We start from the raw sequence: 25,272 nt of genomic DNA on the forward strand, positions 1-25,272 counted from the left end.
GTGACTGACATTTTCACTTGGTATAATAATGTCTTCAAGGTTCATTTATGTTGTAGCATGTGTCAAAATTTCTTTTTAAAGGCTGAATAATATTCCATTGTATGGATAGACCATTCATCTGTTGGTGGACACCCAGGGAGCCGCCACCTTTTGACTATTGTGAATAATGCTGCTATGAACATGGGTGTGCAAGTATGTGTTTGAGTCCCTGCTCTCACTTCTTTGAGGTGTATACTTAGAGTGGAATTGCTGGATCATCTGATAATTCTATGTTTAATTTTTTGAGGAACCACTGCACCGTCTTCCACAGTGGCTGCACCATTTTGTATTCCCACCACCAAGGCACAAGGGTCCCAGCTTCTCCGACACCTTCAGATTTTTGTGAGAATATGAGTTAAGGGATAAAAGTGTATAACCTGGAGATCTTCTAATACTTAGCAGTCAAAATCATCTAGAGCAGGGGTCCCCAACCTCCGGGCCACGGACTGGTACCCGTCTGAGGCCAGTTAGGAACGGCGCCACACAGCAGGAGGTGAGCGCGGGTGAGCGAGCAAAGCTTCATCTGCCGCAGCCCATCGCTTGCATTGAGCCGTCCCATGCACCTCCCCAGTCTGTGGAAAATTGTCTTCCATGAAACTTGTCCCTGGTGCCAAAAAGGTTGGGGACCGCTGCTCTAGAGACTATGGTTTGGCACACACTTCCCTGTGCTCCCCCCTCCTCAGTAGCCTAGAGAAGGGAAATACTCATTGTTTCTTGCTTTTGTCTAACTTTATATTCACTGGCAACAGACAAAGCTGCATGTCAGACTAAGCATGGTGAAAGTTAGCTGTAATTGTGTTTTGGAGCAATCAGGCTTACACTGAGAAGCAGGATTCTAAGCTTGGGGCTGGGGAAGTAGGTCACTCACGAGGCCAGAAGCTGCGGGGAGCATGCGGCACCGTTCGCGCTCTCTGTCTGATGCCCCGGGGGGCTGATTGCCACAGACTCCGTGTCCAGGTGGCAGCAGCTGCAGCCCACAGCGTGCTTCCCTGGTCTAGTTATGCCTCGGGCTTGCCGGCTGAAATGAGCCCTGCCGAGAGGGAGGCCACCTCTTAAAAGGGTCCAGGAGCAGAGGGACAGCACGAGGGACACAGGCCCCGTATTCCCGGCCCCCTCTCCCTCTCAGGCTTTCTGCCAGGATTCTAGGTGTCCACACTGAGTAGGGAGCAGGTGTGGAGCTGACCCGCCCTAGTGATAGGGCCAAGCTGGCCCCCATTGAGCCTCACAGCAGAGTCCCTCGGTGTGGCCACCGCGGAGTGGGGTCCTTCCAGGCCTCCTTCCATCTGGACCGTGTATAGGACATCCCATTTGGCAGGGTGAAGTGTTTATATGTTACAAGCTTTAAAAATCAAGCTACGTGTAAATAGATGATCTTAGTTTACAATGTGGTGTAAGGAAAATGTCAGAAAACATCTTCTCACTGACATATCGTATGTTTGAAATCAGACATGCTTTTTGGTTTATAGGAAATTTTGGCTGTTCTCAGGAAATTCTAAGCATTGCCGCCATGATGCAGATCCAGAATGTCTTTGTGGTCCCCTCAAACCAGAAGTCTCAGGCTGTAAGTCCGACTGTTCATTCGAGTCTTGCTCACTTTGGGCTTTCTTTTGTTAAAACTTCCCAGGAACTGCTGGTGACAGAGCAGCTTATGTTTTGAGGGTTAACTGTGTGCCTGACATTGTGCCAAACATTTTACGTGCGTCATGTCATTTTATCTTCACCGTGGACCTGGGGGGGGAGGTACTACTATCATCAGTTTTAGAGACGGAGGCACAGAAAATTTAGGTAACTTATGCATGGTTGCACAGCCAGAATTGATGGAAGTTGCCTTTCACAGTCCAAAGCCCCAAATCTTAACCATTGTCCTACTGACTTCCTAAGGGAAGTTTTTTTTTCTTTAAAGGCTGCTCTGAGAGCAACCTTGGTGGGCACGTTAGTGATATAAGGAGTCAGTGCCAGGGCACAGCAGGCTGGGCAAGTCAGGCTGCTGACAGGGTCCTCCCAAAGGCCCAGGCATCTGTGACAACTGGAAGGGTGAATGCTGGAAAGACGGTGAAGGAGAAATTACACTGTTGAAGAGCACCGGGGAAGTGAGGCGTCCTGATGGAGGGAGGCCCAAGATGAGCTCAGCGCCAGTTCCTGCTGGAAGAGTCAAGAAGCAGAAGCAGAGGGCTGAATGTAGCAGGGAGGAGAGAAACTTCCTTATGGACCGTTACCATCTTCCCTGACAGTTGCATAGCTGCAGGTTACGAAGTTTTCGTGCCTGGATGGTTCTGTTGTTTGTTTGCTTTTCTATTAGCCTTTTTAACAATCCAACCGCAGGACAGGCAAATTCATTTTCAAGACAAGGAAAGTGAAGTTCTAAGCACTGTGTCTAAAATTGCAACATATACCCCTCCCGTCTCCATCCCCTGCCCCTGCTTTATTTCTCTCCTCTAGCTGTTCTTACCACCTACCATACTATATATTTTACTTATTTATCCTGTTTGTTGTTTTTCTCCCACCACTGTCGTATTCACTGTTGTATCCCAAATGCATAGAACAGTGCCTGGCCTATAGTAGGTGCTCAGGAAATATCTGTTACTGAATGAATGGAAGGAAGGTGAATTATGTGGTATTTGATACAAGGAGCAAATTCTGAAGTCAGTAAGTGTATTTGTGTACTTGTATATATATTGGATACGCTGTTCCTTGAACCCATGGGAGCAGATGGCATTGCCCAGGATCTCACAAAAAGAAAAACTTAGGGACTGGGTCTGAAAGGATTGCGCAGCTCGTGGTGGCTTAGGAATATAGAGTGTCTTCCATGCTCCAGACAGCCGGCCCCTTGCCCTTCGCTTACTGTCTCTCAGGGGCTGGGAAGAGTTCTTCTGAAAGAGAAGATATTGACTGGATAGAGGAGGAGAGGGACAAGAGCACTAATATTTATCTAACACCTGTGCCAGGTACTTTATGGTGGATTATCTTAATCCCATAGCAGTCTTGATACACAAGTTTAATATTCCAATTTTCTAGATAAGGAAATGGAGGCTGAGAAAGGTTAAGTGACCAATCTGAGGTCTTTGAGGAAACGGCAGAGTCAGGATGGGTGCAAACTAGGTCTTTCTGACTCTACAAGCCATGAGCTATTCATCGTGTAATGTTGCCTCCAGGAAGAGAGGCTCAGAAGAGTCAGCTTCTGAACATTGCATTTATTCTCTCCAGATTCGAGTGCACCGAAAATTTGCTGTGGAAGAGGGTGATCATCTTACCATGCTCAATGTGTACGAAGCATTCATCAAGGTAAGCACAGCTGCCACTCAGAAGGCCCCCTCCGCGCACCTGTCCACTGGAAGTGATCTAGGGGCGAGGATTCCGGAAGTGTAGTTTATAAAAGGATGGCCAACAGGCCTCTATTTTCCTATTAGATTATTGCCAGAACTTCTAATCCGTGATGGCTTCTTGCTTCCCCTGCATAGCGATCTGGCCCCCAGCAGTGGGTCAGAGGCACGGCCTTCCTTGGCTCACCCTTTCCTCACTCCGTCTCACACCCACCCCATGTTCCTGGACAACACTGTCCGACATTTGAATAGGAAGTTCTGATATATTTTCTGCAAATAAATGAGGCTGAGAGTAACTTGTGGTTTTGAATCTTCAAAGCTGTCTACGTGAATTTGAGATTTCACACAGCCACCACTCCTCCAGCTGCCAGACCAGCTGTGAGAAGACAGTTAGTCGGGGATCCACATATACTTACATACCCTACCCAGATTTAGCCATGGTGATGGTAATTTTTGTTGTTCTTAATAGTCTGTAAAACTAGGAGCAAATAATACAGCTTAAAGTCCTCACTAAAAAATGCTAAAAAGAGAGATCTAATGATGATGAAAGCAATGAGAAAAGAAAACAATATATAAACTTCTTATATAAAGGAGAGGATGTTAAGGGGGAAATGAGACATTTCAGATATTCAGTATCTCGTCTTTACTTCTTAAATAATTTCTTTTAGAAGGGGAGAAATACTAAGTGTTTGTTTTCCCAGAGATTTGAAGCGAGATTATTTAGTTAATGAACAGTTTTCAGAAAACCGAATCTCTTATTGAGATTATTAATTGTGGATTAAGTCGCTTAAAATTCGTTTGTGCAAAAACAGTGCACCATTTCCAGCTTCCTCTACCAGTAGAAAGCGGGTCCAGGGCTACAGTGCATTAGTCTATAGTTGCCTTCTGGGAAAGTGCTCTTTGAATTATATTTTCTTACATAAAAACACCTTCCTCCCTGGCTTGTAATTTCAGAGGTACATTCCCACAGCAATAATTTAGGATATAATGATCATACTTCAGAATATAGAACAAAACTAAGTACTGTTGATAGAAAAATCATACTTTGGGGATTAAATAATAGTAATTTGCAAATTATTTCTAAATTGGCAAGTGTCGTATTACTTGCCTGTTGTCAAAGTGATAAATTCAAGCCTGCCAGAGAGGGAATGTTGATTTGCAAAGAACTGCAGGGAAGGGGTTCTGTCTGAGAGTTGGCCACTCCCATGGGTATTTAAGATTAAAAACAATTCTGCTTGTCACTAAGTTCTCACTTGCCCTTTAGCACAGAGAGTGAGATCGGAGAGCAGTCAGGTGGTGAGCACAGTGGTCAACGTCTGTTTAGAGAGATGGGGCAAACAAGGGCCCGTTATGATCTGAAGATCTTGTCCCATTGAGTAAGCAAACGGGGGCAGAGAGATGAATGACCTCCACCACGTAGCGTCAGTTGAGAACTTTCCTGTGCTCTTCTCACTCTCCTTCTATCTGGGTTGTCCTGTAGCACAATAAGAACTCCCAGTGGTGTCAGGAGCATTTCCTGAATTACAAGGGTCTCGTCAGAGCCGTGACAGTGAGGGAGCAATTGAAAAAGCTTCTTGTCAAGTTTCAAGTGCCCAAGATATCCAGTGAAGGTAAGAATACACTGCCACCACCAGTGGCGCCCCTTTCTCTGCTCTGTGTAGCTGCATTCTTGGAGTTGTTAGGCTGGGCTGGTGTGAGGCAGCACAGTGTACTCTGGACCCACACCGGGTTCATGTTTTGAATTGCCCGTGCTGGTGGAAAGCTGCATGTGGAAGTAGCATATTTCCCCCCAAGGAGGTCCATTTTTATTTCTGAGGGCCACTCTTGGGAAAAAATTTAACAAGCCCTGACAACACTTAAGAATCATTAACAGTCACATCATTGTACATTACATGGTTAATTATCCCATGTAGGCTTTGCAAGAAAAATGACTTTTAAATGGACAACATTTATGGCCATTCCACATAAACTGCATTTTATTTTCAGTTACAGGTGTTACTAAAGCAAGTGCCGTGCGTTTAGCCTAGGCAGGCACTGGGGTGATGGAAGTTGTGTAAGACACAGTTTCTGGCCTCTAGTTGCGACCGTGACTACTGAGGACACACTAGGTTACACCATGGCAGGGGTTCTACTTAATATTCTCTACTTAATCTCCTACTCTGAGGTGTGGGTGATGTTATCCTGATTTTACAGAGGAGTTGTTAGGCCCCAGGAAGAAGTTAACTTAAGTTCAGGACAACACAGCTGGTAACCAGCGAAGCCAGGTCTGTGTGGCTCAGACTTCTTAGGGGGTGATGTGTCTGCTCAGCCATTCAGCAATTGTCTTTCGAGCACCTCCTGGGTGCCAGGCCCTCAACCGCACTCTCAGCACCACTAGCGCTCGCTAACATTTATGAAGCGCCTGTAATAGGCCTGGCAGTGTTGTGAGTGTTTTCATACGTGAATTCGTTTAGTGCTCACAACACTCCAGTGAAACACGCGCTGCTGTTATCCCCATTCTACAGATGAGAAAAGTGGGCTCAGGAGACGAGCGACTTGCTGCACAAAGGTCTCATGCAGTGAGTGTACAGTGGAATCAGAACTCAGGCAGTTTTATTCCAGAGCTTTATTTTGCCTTTATATTAAGAGCGACTGATTACATGATGAGGAAGACATGGTTCTTACTCTCAGGAAACAGTGCAGTGAAGGGAGAGATTCCTACAGAGACCCACTACTGCAGTATGAGATTATCAGTCATCTTAGAAGCTACAGGAGTTGGCGTTTGAGTGATCGTGGCGGACAGCAATGGGGGCTCTAGTAGGAATGCAGGGAAGAAGGAATCCAGGTTGGGGCTCTGGCCTGGGAGGCCTCACAGTGGGCCACGAGTGGTGGCGGAAGTCCAGTTGAGTTTACTGGTTGAATTAGAAACCAGTGGCAAAGGGCTTGCTAGGTAGGGAGGACTGTGGAGACAAGTGCTGGGAGAGGGGAGCATATAAGACGCTCAGAGAGTATTGATGGATGACCAAGCTCACAAGAGAGGGAAGAGTTGAAACCTGGGTGGTTGGGTAGAGTTGGTGTCATCAGTAGAAACAGGAAGCTCACAGGGGCAACTAACTGGGGAGAAGGCGGTCAAGCACCTGTCACCCAGCAGATAGAGGACAACGTGCATCTGCATCTTTGTTTCTTAACCTGTTTTTCATTGTCAACCTGAAACAGCAGAAATGTGTCTTGGCGGGCTCTGAGGAGCTCCAGTTCTTTATGTCCCAGCGCAGAAAGCATTCAGTGAGAGGCAACATGATAAGAAGTGATTTATTAGAATAGGACTCTTGTGAGGCTTACAGGCAGGCGGGCGAGAGGCTGCCACGCCGAGAACTTAGTGGGCTACAGTATTATAATCAAAGGAAAAGTGGGGAGGGGGAGAAGACCACCTTCTTCCTCATTCTTGAGTAGACGTCAGGCTTCCATCACCAGCTCCTCCTCCACGTCGGGTGAGGGAGTTTTGTCCCTACATGGTGGAACTGGGACTGTCATGGCGCAGTGGAAATGAGCAAAAAGGCGGTAACATATACTAAAATAGGGTAAATCATCTCAAGTTTCAGTATAATGTCACCTGTGCTTACATTTTTGTTTTTAGTGTGCGCAGAGAAGCATGTCCTAGGACTCACTATCGTACTGAGCTCTCTGGGCAGGATGTGGGTCTCCTTCCACCATTGTTTTATTGTTTCGGGGCGTGTCTCATGCTTCTCTTGCACGGTTTTGTTGCTAAGCAAGCCGGCTTGGTTTTGTGGTTAAGCAAACCTGCCTTCTTGAGTGATTTTTAACTTACAGGGGTCTCCCATACTTTTTCTCTACTTACAATCCCCTAGAAGGATTAACTATTTAATCACCTCCTTTGTCCCTTTACTCTGTCCCTATCGAACCCCTCACCCAGGAGAAAAGTTACATTGAATTTCAGCTCTTCCTAAAGAGAGAAATTAAATACTAAGGGATAAGATTTTGTAAGGTGAGGTTGAGCTCTGGAGGGCCACAGTCATTGTAATGTCTACGATCCCTACTGCCCTGCCCTCAGGAGCCCATTTTCACCCCTTGGAAGTGGTATCGTCCTGATAACAATGCACGTTCTACATAGAAATTTCTTTTGGGCAATTGGAGAGAAGGGACTGAATCTAGGATCAAATTGTGGTTAGAAATGTAGATTTGAGATTGATCAGTTCTGTGCTGAAGAACAATAGAGAAAATCATGGAAATTCAATAAATTACATGCAAATTTAAAACTTCTAGATGTTAAAGAAAGCAAACAGTGAAAAATATTTTCAGCATATATGAGATAAAAAATTAAAAACTTTTTGACAGAATGAGTTTATTTAACATATTTTTAAATAATGTTCTAGCTTTTTTTTTTGGCTGTGCTGCATGGCTTGTGGGATCTTAGTTCCCCAGCCAGGGATTGAACCCGCAGCCTTGGCAGTGAAAGCACAGAGTCCTAACCACTGGACCGCAGGGAATTCCCTGTTTAACATATTAAGGAAAAAAAACCCCACTAGTTTCCAAGTTGATAAATGGGCAAAGGAATGGAATGGAAAATTCACAAAAGAAGAAATATAGACAGTAATCAAATAAATGTACAATAAAAGAAGGGGTACCTTTTTGCTAGAACATTGCTGGTAAGAATGCAGTGAAACCGACATTCTCATACATTGTTGATGGCTTTGTAAATTATACCACCTTTTGGGAACCTGTTTACCAATGTACTATGTTTTATTGGATCCAAGACACCATCATTTGTAAGACACACCATTATTTTATGTATCATAAAGAAAGAAAAAAATGCTGCCAATTATAATACAATGGCTGTCCTGATTTCAGTGAGTTAAAGTGTAAAAAAGAGTGGGTCTTAGAATTGATGAAATATATATCATAAGCCATATAGATGACATTATCATTTTGCACAATAATATGGATATATCCTGTGGAAATCATCTAATAAATGGGCAGGCTTTATCCTTGGAAGATGTTTACTATAGCAACACAGCCACCAATTAAAATGAGATGTTTGAAAATTTTGAAGAATTACAAATTGTAGCTATAATCACAGAAATAATATTGTAATGTTAGTGTCCCAGGTTGTGTCTTATGGAAGGAACATCATTCCTGCAAAATGCTCTCCTAAAAGGGAGTTCCGAGGTCACTGGCCAGCCTGTGGAGTGCTCTGTAGGTTCTGGTGCTCAGCCTTGGTCTTGTCGTCTGTGGCCCGGGGAGGGGTTGGGGGCCCCAGGTTAAGGGAACAGTCCAGCTTATTTCCCTCAGCAGCCATTGTGGGAGGGTGGGGACCTCCATAGATGGTGCCAGGGCAGGTGTCCAGCACTGGGAAGCGTGGGGCTGGGACCCGTCCAGGAGATGGTTGCGAGGTAGCTCGAAGCAGCCTGGGATGGGCCTCACGGCACAGGCCTGGGCACACAGAGCATAGGGCAGAAGAAGTCTCATCCATCGCTCTGTTTGCTACCTTGTGTAGGTGATCCAGATCCGGTTCTGAGGTGCATTGTTTCCGGATTCTTTGCAAATGCCGCGAGGTTTCATTCTACTGGAGCTTATAGGTAACATGATATTTTGTAAAGTCATTTGGGAAGTCACTTAAGGCATTGAAATCTTAAAAATAATCCAAACCCCATAGCAAGGTGACATGCAGGGAAAGTAGAGAAATGAAATCATTTTTCTTTATTTGTATCATGCCTCTTTCTAAAGATGCATTGAGGTTAGCTGTATAGCTTTAAGTGAAATGTCTTAACTTTATGGAAATGATTCTCAAATACTCAGCCCATCTACATGTTGTAGGAGCATGACAGTCACCAGTCTGCAAGCTGGTAATATTTCCATTCTAATCAGAGAATAATAGGACCAGAGGGAACCATTGAAGATGATCTTTCCTAGAGAAGTTACTTTTGCCCTTGGGCAGTTCCTGATGTTTTTAGAGATCTGCAGAACTGCAGCTACCCAGATAGATAGTGGCCACATTTGAATGTTGGCAAGTGTTTCTTCATGTGCTGGCCACCCCTCCCACTGCTGCAGACTTCAGCCTGTCTCTTCCAGTTCCATTTTCTAGGCATAGAAAAATCACTGAGCATTAATGCCCTCCGATAACCTCTAGTATATTCCAATGTGGTAAAAGCTAACGCATAGTTTAGGCCTCTTTGCTCTAACTGAATCGTTCCAGTTCTTTGAATTGTTATTTTTAGTCTGTCTTTTCTGAGCTCCTTTTAGTCTCATAACTTCATTGTAGCCGGTTTAAAGCGCAGTGATCATGACGATCTCTTCTTTCATAAGGGAGCAGTCACAGGGCTTTCTCCCCAGCTTGTCTTTGGATTTCCTCCATATATTGTCATTAGCTTTTCCCCCTCAGAACATATGACAGTCCTGTGATCCTGCAGTCACCATGATGTCCCGTCCCGGACACTGGGCTTTGTTAATGAGCCCAGTGTTGCGCTGGGCTTCTTTGTTTTTTTTTTGGCAGCCAGGTCTCCTCCATCTAGTATCCTAGTAGCTGACTGTTTGATCCTCAGTACAGCACTTTACATTTGTCTCTAGTGTGTTCTGTTTGTTACTCCAGGCCAAGTAGTCTAGCCTATCAGTATCATGATTCTGTTGCCCATTGTATGAGCTCCCCCTCCCAATGGTGAGTGGTCCCTGTTTGAGGCAGCTCTGGAGAGGCCTGTGATCTTCTGCAGTGAGTGCCGTTATTTTGTTGTCATTTGATTGCCCCGCTCTCCTCAAGAGTATTAATTAGCAATTTCTACTAGCATTTACAGAATTCTTTCACCAGTGTCCTCAACAAAAATACAGGCTACATAATAGGCTTCATGGTGGTTGGTCCCTTTGAGACAGAGTTCAGTGGCAGTCATCTGATAGGACAGCCAGGACCCCAGGCGCTGGCTTTATTTCAGCGCCAGAGATGAGCTGGGTCATGGCCTTGAGGCACTTGCCGGGCACATAGGTCCCTGGCACCCACAGAAGCGCTCTGTAATTATGGTTTGGGCAGCAGCATCCTAAGGTTCTCCTGTGAGCTCATCTTACCAGTAGTTGTGTGCGTGGTAAATAGTTTTTGAATTAAATTGAATCAAGTCTGAGTTGGAATTTGAAATATTATCTCAGAGAAGTGGGTAGTCCAATATTGAGCTTTCTTTTTTTCTCCTATTATAGTCTCCCCCATTAGACAGTCTTTACTATTTATCTTTACTATTTAACCTTGTTTAATAGAAAAGTTTATAGACGTAATCGTATATATATTATTTCTGTCCTCAAGGAAGTTTTTGAAAGAGAACCTACAGAAGATAAACATAGGCAGAGCAATGTATTTCTCGGTTAGTTTTTTGAATGCCCATGTGCTGCTTTTCTTCTCCCTTTTTTATGTGATTTATTCTTGATTTCTAGAGTGACAGCGGGGGAGGGATCATAAAGGGCACAAGAGAAGATGGAGAGAATAGTTTTGTTTGTGTGAAGTACAACCTGCATGCATTTTTGATGACGTTAAACGCCGTCTGTGGGAAGGTCTTGCTGTAAGTGTTGAAAAAGTACTTGAGACAAAATTGTTCTGCTTCCCAAGGACCATCCGTGACGATCATGAATTGCACATCCACCCTGCATCGGTCCTCTACGCAGAGAAGCCGCCCCGCTGGTAAGCCCCCTCCTGCTCCTCTGCCTCGTAAGCGTGTTGAAGGCAAGGCCTAGTTCTGGGTTCGTCTCTGGGTCCCCAGCGGCTGGAGTACAGGCGCCCAGTACACGTTTGCTGACTTTGTTCTACCGTGATCGGCTATAGAATTTCTGCTCTATCAAGGATCCCTTTAAGCCAGTGGTCTTATTCCTCTGCTCACTCATCCACTCAGCAAACATTCATGTTCACCCACGGACTAGGTGCTCTGTCCTTGCGCTGGGCACAGCTGTGCAGAGAGCAGTTCAGGTCCCAGCCCACAGCCTGACAGACACAGGTGGGTTCCAGTGCCTGGGGAGAAAGGCTTTGATAGAGGTGTATTCGATAGGTGGCTGAGGTTGGTACTTCATGTGCCAGAGAGTCAGGGCTGGCTGCTTCAGGGAGGAGATAAACTTGCTCTGGAAACTGATATCTTTTTTTTTTTGGCCATACGGCGTGGCATGCAGGATCTTAGTTCCCTGACCAGGGACTGAACCCATGCCCCCTGCAGTGGAAGTGTGGAGTCTTTAACTACTGGACCGCCAGGGGAGTCCCTGGAAACTGATATCTGTATTAATATATGCACTCCTGAAATCTGGGGATTTAAATTACCTTCTTGGCTCTTTGGTGTCTGTTACCTCAGCCAAACCTCTTTTAATAGAAGTATAATTTATATAGATTGGAAGAGTATTGACAATTGTGTTGCCCACGTAACCCATACTCCTAGTAAGATATAGAATACTTTCATCTCTCTAGAAAGTTCCCTTGTGTCTCTTTACAGTTAATTCCCAGCTCCTTTCAGAATCAGTGAGCCTTTGCTTCTATTTCTGCATTTTCTAATACATTAGGCTCTGTTCAGAGTTCTGTAAATAAAAGCATAAGGATCCAGAGGGTCCTGTGCTGATAACTGAGATGTCCTGGAAATCACGTAGGACTTGGAGTCTCCTCTGTAAAATGGACACACTGGTGCCCACCACTCAGGTCATGAGGCTTCAGTGAGCAGCATGAATGCATTTGTTTAATGTAGTGCCTGGCGCACAGAATAGATAGAAACGCGTTAAAGGTCAGGGGAGAAAACTCGCCATCTCTAATTGTTGTGCTTCTGACTCTCATCATAAGATACAGGAAATTAGCTCATGTTTTCTTCTTGTTTCAGGGTTATCTACAATGAAGTTATCCAGACCTCCAAGTATTACATGAGAGATGTGACCGCCATTGAATCTGCTTGGTTATTGGAGCTGGCTCCTCACTTTTATCAACAAGGAACGGTAGGAATGAACTGAGCCTGTCCCCCAGAACCACCTGTTACCTGCCTCTTTGTATTTTTAAATACACATTTATTTTCCAGTTTAATGTCCTAAACTTGCTGTCCCGTCCCCCCACCCCACAATGGTACATAGGGTGAAAGGCCATTACCATGCATGGTCCCAGACCGTTCTGGGTGAAAGCACCGTACCATTGCTCGTGGTGAAGTGCATTTAAACATAAATCCCTCTAACTTACACGATGAAAAAAGAGAATGTATCTTCAGCTCTTTCTCTCTCCCTCTGCTCTTCTAAGCCATTTCCAAAGAAGTTCTGTCACACTGGACTGTGTTCACAGGAAGCAGCACAAATATTTTCTGATGAGGATCGCCTCGCCAGGATGGTAAACACATGTGCAAGCTTAAACCCAAGGCGGTTTAAACACATGGTGGGAGATGCTGAGTGCCGGCATCGCTGTGTATATAGTATATGCTCTTCTTCCACGGCAGACATGCGCATTAATTCAGCATCTTTGTCATCTCTGATCTATTTTGCTTTTAGACTGTTTTTCTACCTCGTTATGGGTCACATTTTCCTGCTTCTCTTGTCTAGTAATTTGTTGTTGTATGCTGGACTTTATAGGTGCTTTGCTGTGAAAAGTTGGTTTTGTTGTTTTTATAGAATATTGAGTTTTTTCCTAGTAGACAGTACTGGCAGATCAGTTTAATTCCACCAAGGCCTGATTTTAGTGTTTTTCAGGCAGGTCTAGAGTAGCCCTGCTCCTAAGACATGGGCTTTTTGATGCCTCAACTGAATGCCTAGGATGTTCATTGAGGCCTTTGCACTCTGGCTGGTCAGAGCTCCAGTGTCTCCAGCACTGTACAAACCTCCAGATCTCCATATGAGGTCACAACTCCCCAGTAACTAGTCTCTGCCAGCCTTATGGAACCTTGGCCTTCACATGTGCAGCTTAGCTTTCAGCCAAAGACTTAAGGGTGGTAGCTCTGTGTAGGGTTCTGGAACTCCTCCTTTCTGATGCCCTGTCCTGCAGATTCCAGCTAGCTCAGCAGCTCTGAACTCTGATCTGTGTTCCCTCTGCCCAGCTACACTGTTCTCTATTTAGGGTTCACTTCCCTATGACAAGGTTTGGAGGGCCATGCAGAGACCTGGGATGACTATAAAGCTCACCTCGAGTGTTTACTTTCTCTCAAGGATTACAGCCCTGTGCTGTTACCCAGTGCCTGAAAATGATTGCTTCAGATATTTTGTCCAGTTTCACCATTGTTTACCACAGAAGGGAAACCAAAACCTGTTACTTCATCAAGGCTGTAACCAGACTACCGTGTTTTCAAACCAAAATTTGGCTTGATTGGTATATTTTAAAATTGGCAGATTTCACATTAAATATGCGTTTCAAGATTCTCTTGAAGGAAATGTTAAATTTGCTGAGTTTCTGAGCCTGAGTTACTGCCTGGCAGCAATCAACAGGGGCTGAGGAATGGCTGGCTGCCTGCAGTGGGTGAGTGACTCTCTCCAGGTCCTGCCTCACTTGTTTATTTCACTTGCTCAGCTCTTCAAAACATTTGAGTTGTGATCCTATAAATGGAAGGATCTTCACATCCCTCTCCCTCCAGCAATGTTAAGGGAAATTGTCCTTTTAAAATCTTACGATATTTAAATCTTAAACAACATGACAGAAAAACCTTCCAAAACCTGCATCGTTCTTCACGTATCCTCATCCAGATATTTCAGCTAGAAATGAGATCAACTGCAGGGACTGAGAATAACACGGTGTGTTGTCTCTGCTGTACTGGGCTGGTAAGAAGAAACCTGAAGTGAAAGAAAATCTTTTTCCTGCAAACCACTCAGGTGGAAAGCAGCAGACTTCAGAAGTCCAAGAGCAGCCATTGGAAATGCAGACGAGAGACTAAGGAGAAGGGTGCACCGTGAGGATGCTAGTTAGAGTCGCAGGAATCAGGCCCTTAGAGAAGGGTGATTCTGAAGCGGCCTCAGTTAGACTCTTGGAGAACAGAATTAACCTAGAAGCGGAGTCAAAATCACAGTTTCTCTCGCTCGAACACAAAGTTAAAGAGCAGATTGCCTCAGAATTTTGGAGAAAATGACAATGCCAAGCTTGTCTTTTTTCTCCAAATGCCTGTTTTTCAGCTCCTCCGCTTCACTCTGATGACTGCCTGTGATCAGAGTATTTTTAGAGAGGCCGGGACCTCAGAAATCACCTAGGTCGACAACCTCATTTTACAGGCGAGGGCCCTAACCCTTCCCACACCCCAAGAAACTTGGTCCCTCCCTAACTAAACAGTCCAAAGGCACTTCTGTTACTAACTTGTCCAAAATGGATTGATTTCTCCCAGAGCCCTGCTGCTCGCCAGTGGCCGCCCATGTATGGTGGATGGTCCTTTGTTGAGCACAGTGTAGCACCTCGCAACCATGTACAGCCCACAGATCTCCCCGGCTCTGTTCCTGGCATCTTCGGTGACTTTCCATTACCACTGTTTTTCAGAGTGTTGCCCTCACCCTGTAAAGAGGCCTGAAATGGTCCAGAGTCAGCTTTGTTTATACTCAACGTTCTCCTCAGAAATGAGCACCAGAAATGGTCCCACAGGCATGATGACCTCACCCCCCATTCTCAAGCTAAGGCTGTGGGTGTCTACCATTAGTGGGAGGGGTCACGTCAGGTGAAGTGCACAGAGGAGGGAATTTGGAGAAATTCAGGAAGATCCACAGCTGGAGAGGGGAAGGACAGGGTGACCTTTTCAGAGATTTGCCTTTCAAGTCCTCAAATTTTTTCTCCTGATTCTGAGATACCTTTGGAATCTAGGGAAATCTCTCTTCACCAGGGCCTTTGCAAGAATCCATACTGGTCCTTTCTTGGGCATCAGTGGTTAGAAAGTGTGGCTTCTTGCAGCTCGTTTACCCCTGTGTCCTGTTCACTTGGCCACCCATCCTGTCGTGCTTGGTGGGGTGCTTCATCTTCTTGTGCACCTGCATTCTTTCAGGGCCTGCAGTTCCTTGTCAGCGAGGGGGATGGCTGTCTTGAGGCCATTGTAGGTGCACTGAGAAATGGGGTTTGGGCACGGAGTGCGAGTGTGCTGGGGTTGGCGGGCCTGCTCTGCTGGCAGTCGGCGGGTTGGGGATTCCTTGTGTGACGATCCTGCTGCACGTTAGGGCAGCACATCTGGGATATCTCCTGGTTGTTGGTTTATGATTATTAAGGGGTTATCAGGGATACCTCAGTTGGTGAACAGAGGACATTTATTGAAATCTTCCGTTTATACTCCCTGCCTCAAATGCATATTTTAGGATTTCTAGCACTTTTGGCTTTACTTTAGAGTGTAAAGAATGCTTGTCTCCCCCAGTCCTATTATCTGATGCCCATGATTATAATGTTATGCTTCCTGGGTTATTTATACTGGTAGAGAGTGACATTTCTAAAAGAAAAACGTGTCACCAGGAAGTGTCCTTTTCCTGTGTGTCTTCCCCACTCTTGCGCAGGGCTCGATGAGAGTAGGGCCTCGAGCTCAGGTACCTGACTTTAGTTGGCTGACCTCTTTGTTGCTAAGGGGAGAAGACCTTCCCGTGACCGTTCTCAAGAAATTCTAGGAAACGTGAGGTGATCTGTGGCCCAAGCGCAGGTCCCAGAGCAGCACGGATATTGGGCTGCAGTGCTGGCCGGGGGGGCCTGGGGTGGAGGGAGAGATGCGTCTCACTGACAGGTGCCCGCAGAGCCCCGGGGGCCCAGGTTGAGCCAGGGTGGCCTGACCTCAGGCCGTGTGGCTTACTGAAGGCCCGTTTCCTTTGTTGGTCACTTGGGCTTTTTTCCTCTATTGCCTGAGGGGCAGGCCATTTACTGAGAAGGTGTGGGCCAGATGGAAGCTTTGATTTGGTCACTTCCGTGGGAACCATGTTGAAGTCTGCTTTCTTTGTCTGACTGACCCCAGCGATGACGTTTTCTCTTCTCTTGTAGCACCTGTCCCTAAAAGCCAAGAGGGCCAAGGTCCAGGACCAGTGAGCAGAGCTGGGCTGCCGCTGCAGGGGCTGCCTGGTGCCCCCTCCTCCACTCTGCTGCCCCCCCCACACCGCCCCAGGGTTGGGGAGCTGGTGTCGGCTCCTGTGGACCCTTCATCGGCTCTTAAGTGGGCTGCAGCCCGTTCACAGCCCCTTCCCACCCCTCAGCATCTGCATTCCTCGCTGGGATCCCAGAGGAGTTTGTGCCTGGGAGGGCATCCTGCCTCTCGGGGGCTGGAAGGCCTGCGCTTTTTGCTCACCCAGCACCCTCCCTGGCCCAGCGTGCCACTGCCACCAGGCATGCAGTCCTGGCCCAGCCTTGTGGGGAATGAGGAAGACAGGCTGCCACAGGCTGAAGCACCACGTGGAGGTGGGCAGAGGGTTTGCTGGGCTGGCTTTGCTTTCCCTGCTGGGGTCCCGGCTCCGTTGACCACTGGGTCAACGGCCAGGGTCCGCGGCCAGGTGTGAACAAGCGTGTGTCTGTGAAGGTCTGAGACCCTGGAAACATGGTGGATTTCTGTCAGAATCACCCAGGGGCGTGTCTGGTAGGCACAGGGGTTTTCCCTCTGCCCGCGTCACTGTTTGTCAGCGGTCAGGAGACCTGCGAGGCTCGGCGGCTGACAGAGAGGACCCGTGCGTGCTGTGCTTTGTGAACACAGGCTTTCTCTGCTTCACAAGCGGGCTTAAGCTTCCCCTCCATGCACGGTGGCATGTCCTGTGCCATCAGCGAAGGCTCATCAGCTCAAACCCCATCCCGGATCCTCTGTAGCCGAAATTCACAACAGTTTAGAGGCTCTAAGCTTCTGTAGCTCAGGAACATAACTTGTACGTTTGCCTTTTGTTTCCTTGGGTTCTTGCGAGAATGCCAGACGGGGGCAAGGGCTCTTCCAGCAGGCACTGGTGTCATTGTCCCCCGGGCTGCTTTGCTCTGATGATGTTTGCATTTCAACCCATGACCGATACAGATTGTTTTCCCCTTACTGTTTCAATGACATTTCTTTTAAAAACACGTAGCTCGAAAGTTTATTTTTGTACTGATGTTAGTTTGGATGAGCCACTTTTGGCACCAAATGTGTATGTCATTTTTATTTCTGTTTTATAAACATGTAAATAATAGTGATAACTTGTTAATAATAGTGAACCTTTATACTTAAAGTAAATGTATTCCCTCCCATGCATGGTTCTCGTGGTCTGTATTTTAAGATGATCCAATTAATTCTTCCCAGTGAGGGCTTGACATTAGCTAAGAAACCAGATGCTTGGCACACAGCAGCTTTGGGGGGTCACATGGCCACAGGAAGCCCCATAAAGCAAGATCATGTGACCAAATGCCTCCAGAGCTTGTTAGAGCAAACATGGGATGTTGTTTAGATGAAGTCCCAAGGAAGTGCTAATTCCTCCCAGTTTCCGATTGGGATCCTTGTGGAGAAAGGTCAGAAATACTTTTATAAAGTCTGAATTTAGGACCAGGGCTGATCCTAAAGAGCTTCTGTTGGGGTGGAAGGAGGAAAAGGTGCAGAATCCACATCCTCCGGTGGGTGAGACCACAGATCAAAACAGGAGATCAAATACGACAGTCCTGGGTGCAGCCCGGAGCCAGCACGGCGTCACTGGCTGCCTCTGCCTGTGCATCCCTGAGCCCAAGCACATCTGTGCCCCTGTACCCACACCAGGGCACGCCTCTGAGCTTTGTACCCTGTTTCACGTCGCAGCCTTGTGTGTGGAGAGGAACCATCACCGTCAGAGGCTTGCAACCACGAAATCATGGCCTTGGCCTGGGGCCTTCTTTACGCGTATCTGCAGGACCACGTGACCTCATCAGAGAGCAATGACCCCGCCTGGCTGAGAGAGGCCAGCAGGGCCCGATGGCCTAGCAAGCTCACAAGACTTTGTCCCCAAGTCACTCGACAAGAATGAGTCCCCTCGAGCCCCACGTGGGTTTTCAGATATTGTTAGTGACATTTCCACAGTACTGCAGTGTCCTCCTCCTGAAGCCAGCTGCCCGGGTGAGGCGTGGAGGGGAGTGGCATCCTGGAGGCGCGGATGGGCGCGCTCTGTGCTTGTTCACACTCCGCTGGCTCGCTCTCTCTCTCTCTCTCTCTCTCTCTCTCTCTCTCTCTCTCTCTCTCTCTCTCTCTCTCGCAGCCGGTCTCCCTGAGCGCTGGGTGGAGCCGCCACAGGAAGCCCTGGTCCAGCCCGTGCTCCTGCCCAGCTCAGTACAGTCGTCAGATGCTGGCTGAGCACCTGGGCTGCGTGCATGGCACAGGGATGACGAGTGACTGGGTGAGGGGACCAGCACGGAGGCAGGGGTCGAGGATGACAGCGTTGAGAGATTGCAGAGGCCACGGCGGTAGTTAGAAGCCAGGCAGCATCCAAAAGAAGCATCCCCACAAGACCCTTTCCTTGTGAACATACAGATCGTGCTCACGTCCTGCTGCCCTGTCTGTCACCTCCCCGTTGAGCCTTTCACTTTGGCCATGAACGTGGAGAGTCCCCCCGTCCCGCAGCTCTACGCGCTGGCATCAGCACAGCCTGCGACCAGCACTGTTTTCCCTTGGTGGCCCACGTGCTTCCATTCAGTCTGGGTTCCCTTGCCTTCTGTCCCTGTTCCCAGCTCTGTTTTTCAGGACGCAGTGCTGACGGCTTCTGGTCACTCATTTTTGGGGTTGAGTGGTGCGGCACAGGTCTGAGGTGCCTAAATTCGGATGACCGAGAGACGCCATCCTGGAGCTATTGAACCAGATCTCTGACTATGGGACCTGGGAGTATGCAGCCGGAAAAGCTCCAGTCCAGATGATTCTAGTCATGTGGTGGATTGGGAGCCACTGATAAAGGAGACAGATGTCATGAGGACATCAACCCAGGGAGGGAGGTGAGCCACCAGCTGGGCAGTCAGGAGGAGCATCAAACCTGAGTGACAGTTTTTATACAGGTGGTACCCTAACCTATACCAGGATCCACCCCAAGACCACTGGCCTGTTCCCCTAAAGCTCTGATCAGTGGGGTTGGAATTCAACTCCAGGCAGGTTGTGATGGTGGGCACCAATGTCGGCCCACGATGAGTTTTCCCGACTGCCCTCTCCAAGTGACGAATGTAATAATAAGCATTTTGTAAAGCTTAAAGTTTTTCTACATAAAAGATCGTCCCATCCTTTAGTTTGTGTGTGTGTGTGTGCCAAAATGTTCTTTCTTTTAGAAAATGTTCTTTCTTTTAGAAAATGATGGTGATATTAGATGATAGTTTAAAAAGATGTTTTCCTTGGAAAGATAAAACATCAACAATCTTACATCAGTCTCCCAATTAAAAACCAATTCAAAATAAAAACTGGTTGATGAAGTCCCCAAGTCCAGGAACCACTGGATTGTGGGCTAAGTGGACTGTGTGGGCCAGCTGGCAGCATCAGCACCAAGCATCACAGCTCTGGGGAAATGGGCTGCCTTGCCAAGCAACTGAATTGCAAGTGAACTTCTGGAGCAGTAGGAGGACTGCCTGTCTTTACATAATTGGAAGGATTCAAGGCAGCAGCACCAGCCCGCAGATCCCCTACTTCACCTTTACATAAGATCAGATACTTCCCACTCTGCAGTGAATCACCTGGACGTTTCCTCAGCCTTCCAACGTGTGCTGAAACAGGATGATGGAACTCTGGATTTCCTATCTGTTCAATCTGTTTTTTTCCTGTCATTGGAACTGGAAATAGCCCATCAAATCATTTCATGCTCAAGCCGGCCACTTCGGGGCGAGTAGCTAGTCTGGGTGGAGGTGTCCTGGAGGGGCTTGTCCCTGGATCCTCACGGCCACTGCGCTGTCTGGCGAGCCAGGGGGGTGTTCTGGCACCTCTGGTGAATCACAGGGATGTCGCCTTCTGCGTTCTTGGGTGGTATTGAACTTGTTCAAGCAGGCTGCCTTCTTGCCTGCCAGAGAGATTCCAGAGCATCATTTTCCCTGGCCCTATGGCATGTGTGGCCTCAGCCTCGCCTGTGGGCTCAGCTGAAGGCAGGGAGTGAGCCAGAGAGGCTGGGAGATTCACGAAGCAGTTGGTGTGGTGGTGAGGGGCTCGCTGGGGAGGATGCCCCGGAATCTCCAAGGCCAGGCAAAGGCCCAGCATGGGCTGCTGCCCACGGCTTGTCCACGGACCACGGTCTAGGCCGTGGCTTTGAATACAAAGGTCCTGGCCAGGATTTTCCCTGGCCCCAGACTGATGGGGAGAACCATTACATGATCCAAAGGCAGCCCAGGACCCTGCTTCCGGCCCACTGCACCTGGCCCCCTGGGCCCCCAGGGGCAGGACTTGGCTGGTAAGGAATTACCGGTCTGCCTTCACTTGGTTCCTTTGAGCCTTTTTCTCTCCATTTCCACTTGCTTTGTTTTCAGTTCTGAAGTACAGTCGGGTTTTCTTAGTACCTGCCCTGACACTGTTTACTCTGAGCTCTTTGTTTTTTGTTTTCATGTGTGTGTGTATGCTTTGTCCCTTTAACCTTTATTTCTCTGGCTTCCTCATTATTTCCCTTTTTGCCATGAAGTTTAAAAAAGAATATAGATGTATGTGATTTGCTTCATGTTTATACTGTTTTAAAAAGCATTTTTACCTTCACATTTATTTTAACTTCTTGGTCTTCTTTACACTCTACTTATTTGTTTCTCAGTTTTATTTTGTACTTCTAGGTTAAAAAAATCTCATTCACTTTTTTGTTTTTGTTCTATAAATATTATCTTCAACTATTTTCATTTTTTTCATTTTAACTTATCAGTTTTAAACTCACCTTAACAATTTACTTCCCATTTCATTTTACTTCAGTTACTTTCTTCCTTTATATCTTAGTTTGCTTAATTTGTGTCTGTGGTTGGCAAAAGCCCTAACAGTAGGTGTGAGAGTGGGAGAGAGGATGTTTGCAATGGTTGAAACCAGCAAAAGATTCACTGTCAAGAATGTACAAGGAATATACAATAAGAAAAAGCCCAACAGGAAAAAAATGGGCAAAAGGGAGTGAACAATTTATAGAAGCAGACCCCAAAGTCTACCAAGCCTATGAAAAGCTGTTCAAATTAATCGTCAGAGAAACACAAAACTAAAGCAACAATCCAGTATCACTTTGCACCCATCAGTTTAGCAAAACTTGCAAAGGTGGGTAATGCCAGGTGTTGGCAGGGATGTGAGGACCGATGGAGAACCATCTGGCACAACTCATCAGATGAAGTGTGTGCCTGTCGCCCAATCCAGAAATCCCACGTCTGGGTAAGTGTTCCCAACAGAATCCTCGCCTGGGTCCACGAGGAGACGTGTGTAAGCAGGCTTGCCCAGGGCAGTTGTGGTGGGAGGGTGGTAGCGTTGGAGATGGCAGGGGTGGGGTGGGGTGGGGTGGAGGAATGCCCACCGCCAGGAGAATGTGCGGAAAAACTCGGTGGATGACAGCATGGAGTCTTGGAGTATACGGGGCGGTTTCAAGCCACAGACAGCATATAGCACAGACCTTCAAAGCAGCTGAGTGAGAAAAGTAAGAAACAGATGCTGTAGTACCACGTACAGATGCTGAAAATACATGCACACAAACAATACAGCGTTTGCAAAAACCTGTACAAACAAAAAGAGGCACATTAGAAGGGTTGCCTTTGTGGGGGTGAGGGGAGGATGGGAGTGAGGAATGGAGACAAAAGAAAATGAAAAGCAAAATGAAGCAAGATAGGATGGAAGAAGTCACCTCATGTGTTCATCTGCAAGAGACCCGGGTTTTAGGCCATGTATCCATCCCTTCCTTCCTTCCTTCCTTCCTTCCTTCCTTCCTCCCTCCCTCCCTCCCTCCCTCCCTCCCTCCCTCCGTCCCTTCCTTCCTTTTTCTTTCTTTCTTTCTCTTTCTTTCCTTTTCTTTTCTTTTCTTTCATTTATTTATGGCTATGTTGGGTCTTCGTTGCTCCACGCGGGCTTTCTCTAGTTGTGGTGAGGGGGGCTGCTCTTCGTTGCGGTGCACGGGCTTCTCATTGCAGTGGCTTCTCGTTGCGGAGCATGGGCTCTAGGCGCGTGGGCTTCAGTAGCGGCATGCAGGCTCAGTAGTTGTGGCTCATGGGCTCTAGAGTGCAGGCTCAGTTGTTGTGGCACACGGGCTTAGTTTCTCTGCGGCATGTGGGATCTTCCCAGACCAGGGCTCGAACCCATGTCCCCTGCATTGGCAGGTGGATTCTTAACCACTGCACCACCAGGGAAGTCCTGACATGTATCCTTTCTTATTCAAGGGCCCAGGCAGATGGCGGGTATGCAGGGTTGGCCACCCTTACCAGTGTTGACCTCAGTGGGCCTGCTGCTGGCCTTCCAGCTCAGATCTGTGCTGGAACCTCTTCTATCCTGGATGTGATGCTCCAGGGACCACCATGACCTGCCTTAATGCTTGCATTCTCCATCACAGCGATTTCCTACTCAGCTGTTGTTCTCGTTGTGACACCCTTTTAACGAAAACTCTACATACCCCCACTGTGGAGTTCGCTTTCACTGGCCATCTGAAAACCTGCCACAGCAGTGGGCCTTGGATGACCACCAAGGAAGGAGAGGCATGCAGCCCCTGTGGTCCCTCTCAGGAGAGGCAAATGAATTCACTGGAAAAACCCTCCCCAAATTTATGAATAGACAGACGCCAGAGTGGATGGTAGCTCATGGGATGTATCTGGGCAAAGCTTAGCCATATTTCCAGGACAGATTATATCCTTGTGAGTCCTTCCTTTTGATCAGCATCCTTAAGATGGAATTGATGCCCTCAGCCCACAGGGACTGTTATCCTCCATTTCAGCTCTTGGCACTGTGCTCCTGGAGCCTTCTTGCCCGAGTTAGCCTGGAGGCCAAAGTAACAGGATACGCCAAGGCTTTGACACCCTTTGATGATCTTTGATCCTCTGAGGAGCTTGTGAGCTTCAGCTGTGTTTGCTGCCCCGAGGTGGGGCTCCCTCTCTCCTTTTTATTGGCTTGCTGGACATTTAGAACCAGTTTAATGAGCAGTTTAATGCCTGGTTTTCTAAGAATTGCCTTGTAGGGGGAGAAATCTGGGCCAGGTTAACGAGGCAACATGCAAATTCGAAGAGGCCACCAGGGAACTTATTAAATGTAAGTCTTACTCTAAACTTTTCATTGCTTGGAGAAAGGATGTTATCAATCATCCTGGGTGTTCCTGACTTGGGCTGCAGACTCAGAAGGAAGAACCGTTACTCACCCCAATTACTGAGATTCTGGAACAGTTACCTGTCCCGGTGGCGACAGGGCAGGGGTGGGTGGAGGGGGAAGGTGGGTGGAGGCACGGGGTGGGGAATTGGGGGCGAGGGGGGAGGGTCGGGTCATGGAAACCCATCTGCCAAGGAAACAGGGCAGGTTTCCTGTTCCCAGCTTTACAAACCAAGGTCAGCCATCCCGAACTATGACAATGCCTATCCCAGTTCTGAGGGGACACAGATGGTGTAAAATTTCGACATTTGATCTTCGCCAGTTGATTAGTCTGTTCCAGCCAGAATGAGGATGAGAGGGTCCTGCTTTCATCCTGACTCTCTGCTGACTGCTCCCCTGGTTTGTGCCCAGATGGCATTCTGACACCCATGAATAACTCTTGCAGGCCACGACGACACATCTGTGATAGCACGACTGGATGTCTCCTGAGTGGTGGGGGGCAAGTGGACTGAAAGCTGAGTCAGAAGACCTGGATTAAAAACAGAAAACAACTCAGCCACAGAAAAGAACGAAACAACACCATGTGCAGTGACGTGGGTGCAACTAAGGATTACATCCTAGGTGACGTAAGTCAGACAGAGAAAGTCAAATACCGTGTGATGTCACTTATGTGTGGAATCTAAAATATGGCACAAATGAACCTACCTATGAAACAGAAACAGACTCACAGACACAGAGAACAGACTTGTGGTTGCCAAGGGGGAGGAGGGATGGATTGGGAGTTTGTAGATGCAAACTATTACATATAGAATAAACAACTATTACATATAGAAGGGATAAACAACAAGGTCCTACCATATAGCACGGGGAACTATATATTCAATATCCTGGGATAAACCATAATGGAAAAGCATATTAAAAAGAATATGTATTTGTATAACTGAGTCACTTTGCTGTACAGCAGAAATTAACACATTGTAAATCAACTATACTTCAATAAAAAAATAAGTTAAAAAATTTTTAAAAAACCCAAAAAACAAAAAGCGAAGAACTTTTACTGAAGTATAATTTACATATAATAAAGGCACTCATTTTATTTGGATCGTTCAATGAGTTTTGACAAATATACAAACCCCAGATGACCACCCAAAGCAAGTATAAACACTTTTTTCCAAAGACTTCCCCCGATCTTTTCTAGGTAATTCCCCACCCCCACCCCCCTGGCCTCAAGCATCGCTAGTCTGCTTTCTGCCACTATCAATTAGCTTTGCCTTTTCTAGAATTTCATACAAATGGCATAATTCAAAATGTACTCATTTGTGTCTGGAGAAGACTCCCAGTCTCACAATCAGACAAGTCTGTGACCCTTGGTAAGATACAGTTTCCGTCTTCATCCCAGTTTCCTTATCTGTCCAATGAGGATAATAACTTAGAACATCAGTCAGTCAAGTGTGTGGTGCTGCTGGGGTGAGCGCCATCGTGGGGCTCTAGAAAGGTCCCGGGCCAGGAGCTGCTCAGCGACCTGGGGCCTCTGCTCTTCTCAGGGAGACTCTGTCCCAGAAGGCTTTCAGCTGCCCCCTCCCTGCATACCTATCCTAGCCTCCCCAGTCTGCCATGATCTGCAGGTTCCCACACCCTCGTCAAGGAGGCCTCATTTCATTAAATAAGAGAGGTGCAAAGACACCCCAGGAAAGGAGGGGATGCAGTGATGAGGGCTGCCCAGATGGGCAGAGGTGGCCAGTCTGAGCAGAGGGGAGGGATGTGGGTGTGTGAGGCGTCCACGGAGGCCTGGAGTGGAGCCTCCCTGACCTTGGGGCTCGGGACCCTGGGTCTTCCCAGGG

The 25,272-nt window shown here is 47.3% G+C and overlaps 1 protein-coding gene across 2 annotated transcripts in view; it reads left to right on the plus strand.

Annotated features, from left to right (window-relative positions):
• Positions 1-24,204, plus strand: part of DHX35 (DEAH-box helicase 35) — a 77,511-nt gene extending 53,307 nt beyond the window's left edge. The window contains exons 16-22 of one of the 2 annotated variants that reach the window (XM_067708132.1): positions 1,506-1,600; positions 3,244-3,321; positions 4,840-4,969; positions 8,851-8,932; positions 10,936-11,007; positions 12,176-12,287; positions 23,877-24,204. In XM_067708132.1, the coding sequence (XP_067564233.1) occupies positions 1,506-1,600; positions 3,244-3,321; positions 4,840-4,969; positions 8,851-8,932; positions 10,936-11,007; positions 12,176-12,287; positions 23,877-23,897 (590 nt within the window). In that variant the 3' untranslated portion in view covers positions 23,898-24,204. Of the gene's footprint in view, positions 1-1,505; positions 1,601-3,243; positions 3,322-4,839; positions 4,970-8,850; positions 8,933-10,935; positions 11,008-12,175; positions 12,288-16,248; positions 17,466-23,876 lie in introns of those variants that run through there. The other variant, XM_067708131.1, reaches the window with a different exon arrangement.
• Positions 24,205-25,272: the final 1,068 nt, after the last annotated feature.

This window comes from Pseudorca crassidens, chromosome 15, assembly GCF_039906515.1.
Source record: "Pseudorca crassidens isolate mPseCra1 chromosome 15, mPseCra1.hap1, whole genome shotgun sequence".
Taxonomy (NCBI): domain Eukaryota; kingdom Metazoa; phylum Chordata; class Mammalia; order Artiodactyla; family Delphinidae; genus Pseudorca; species Pseudorca crassidens.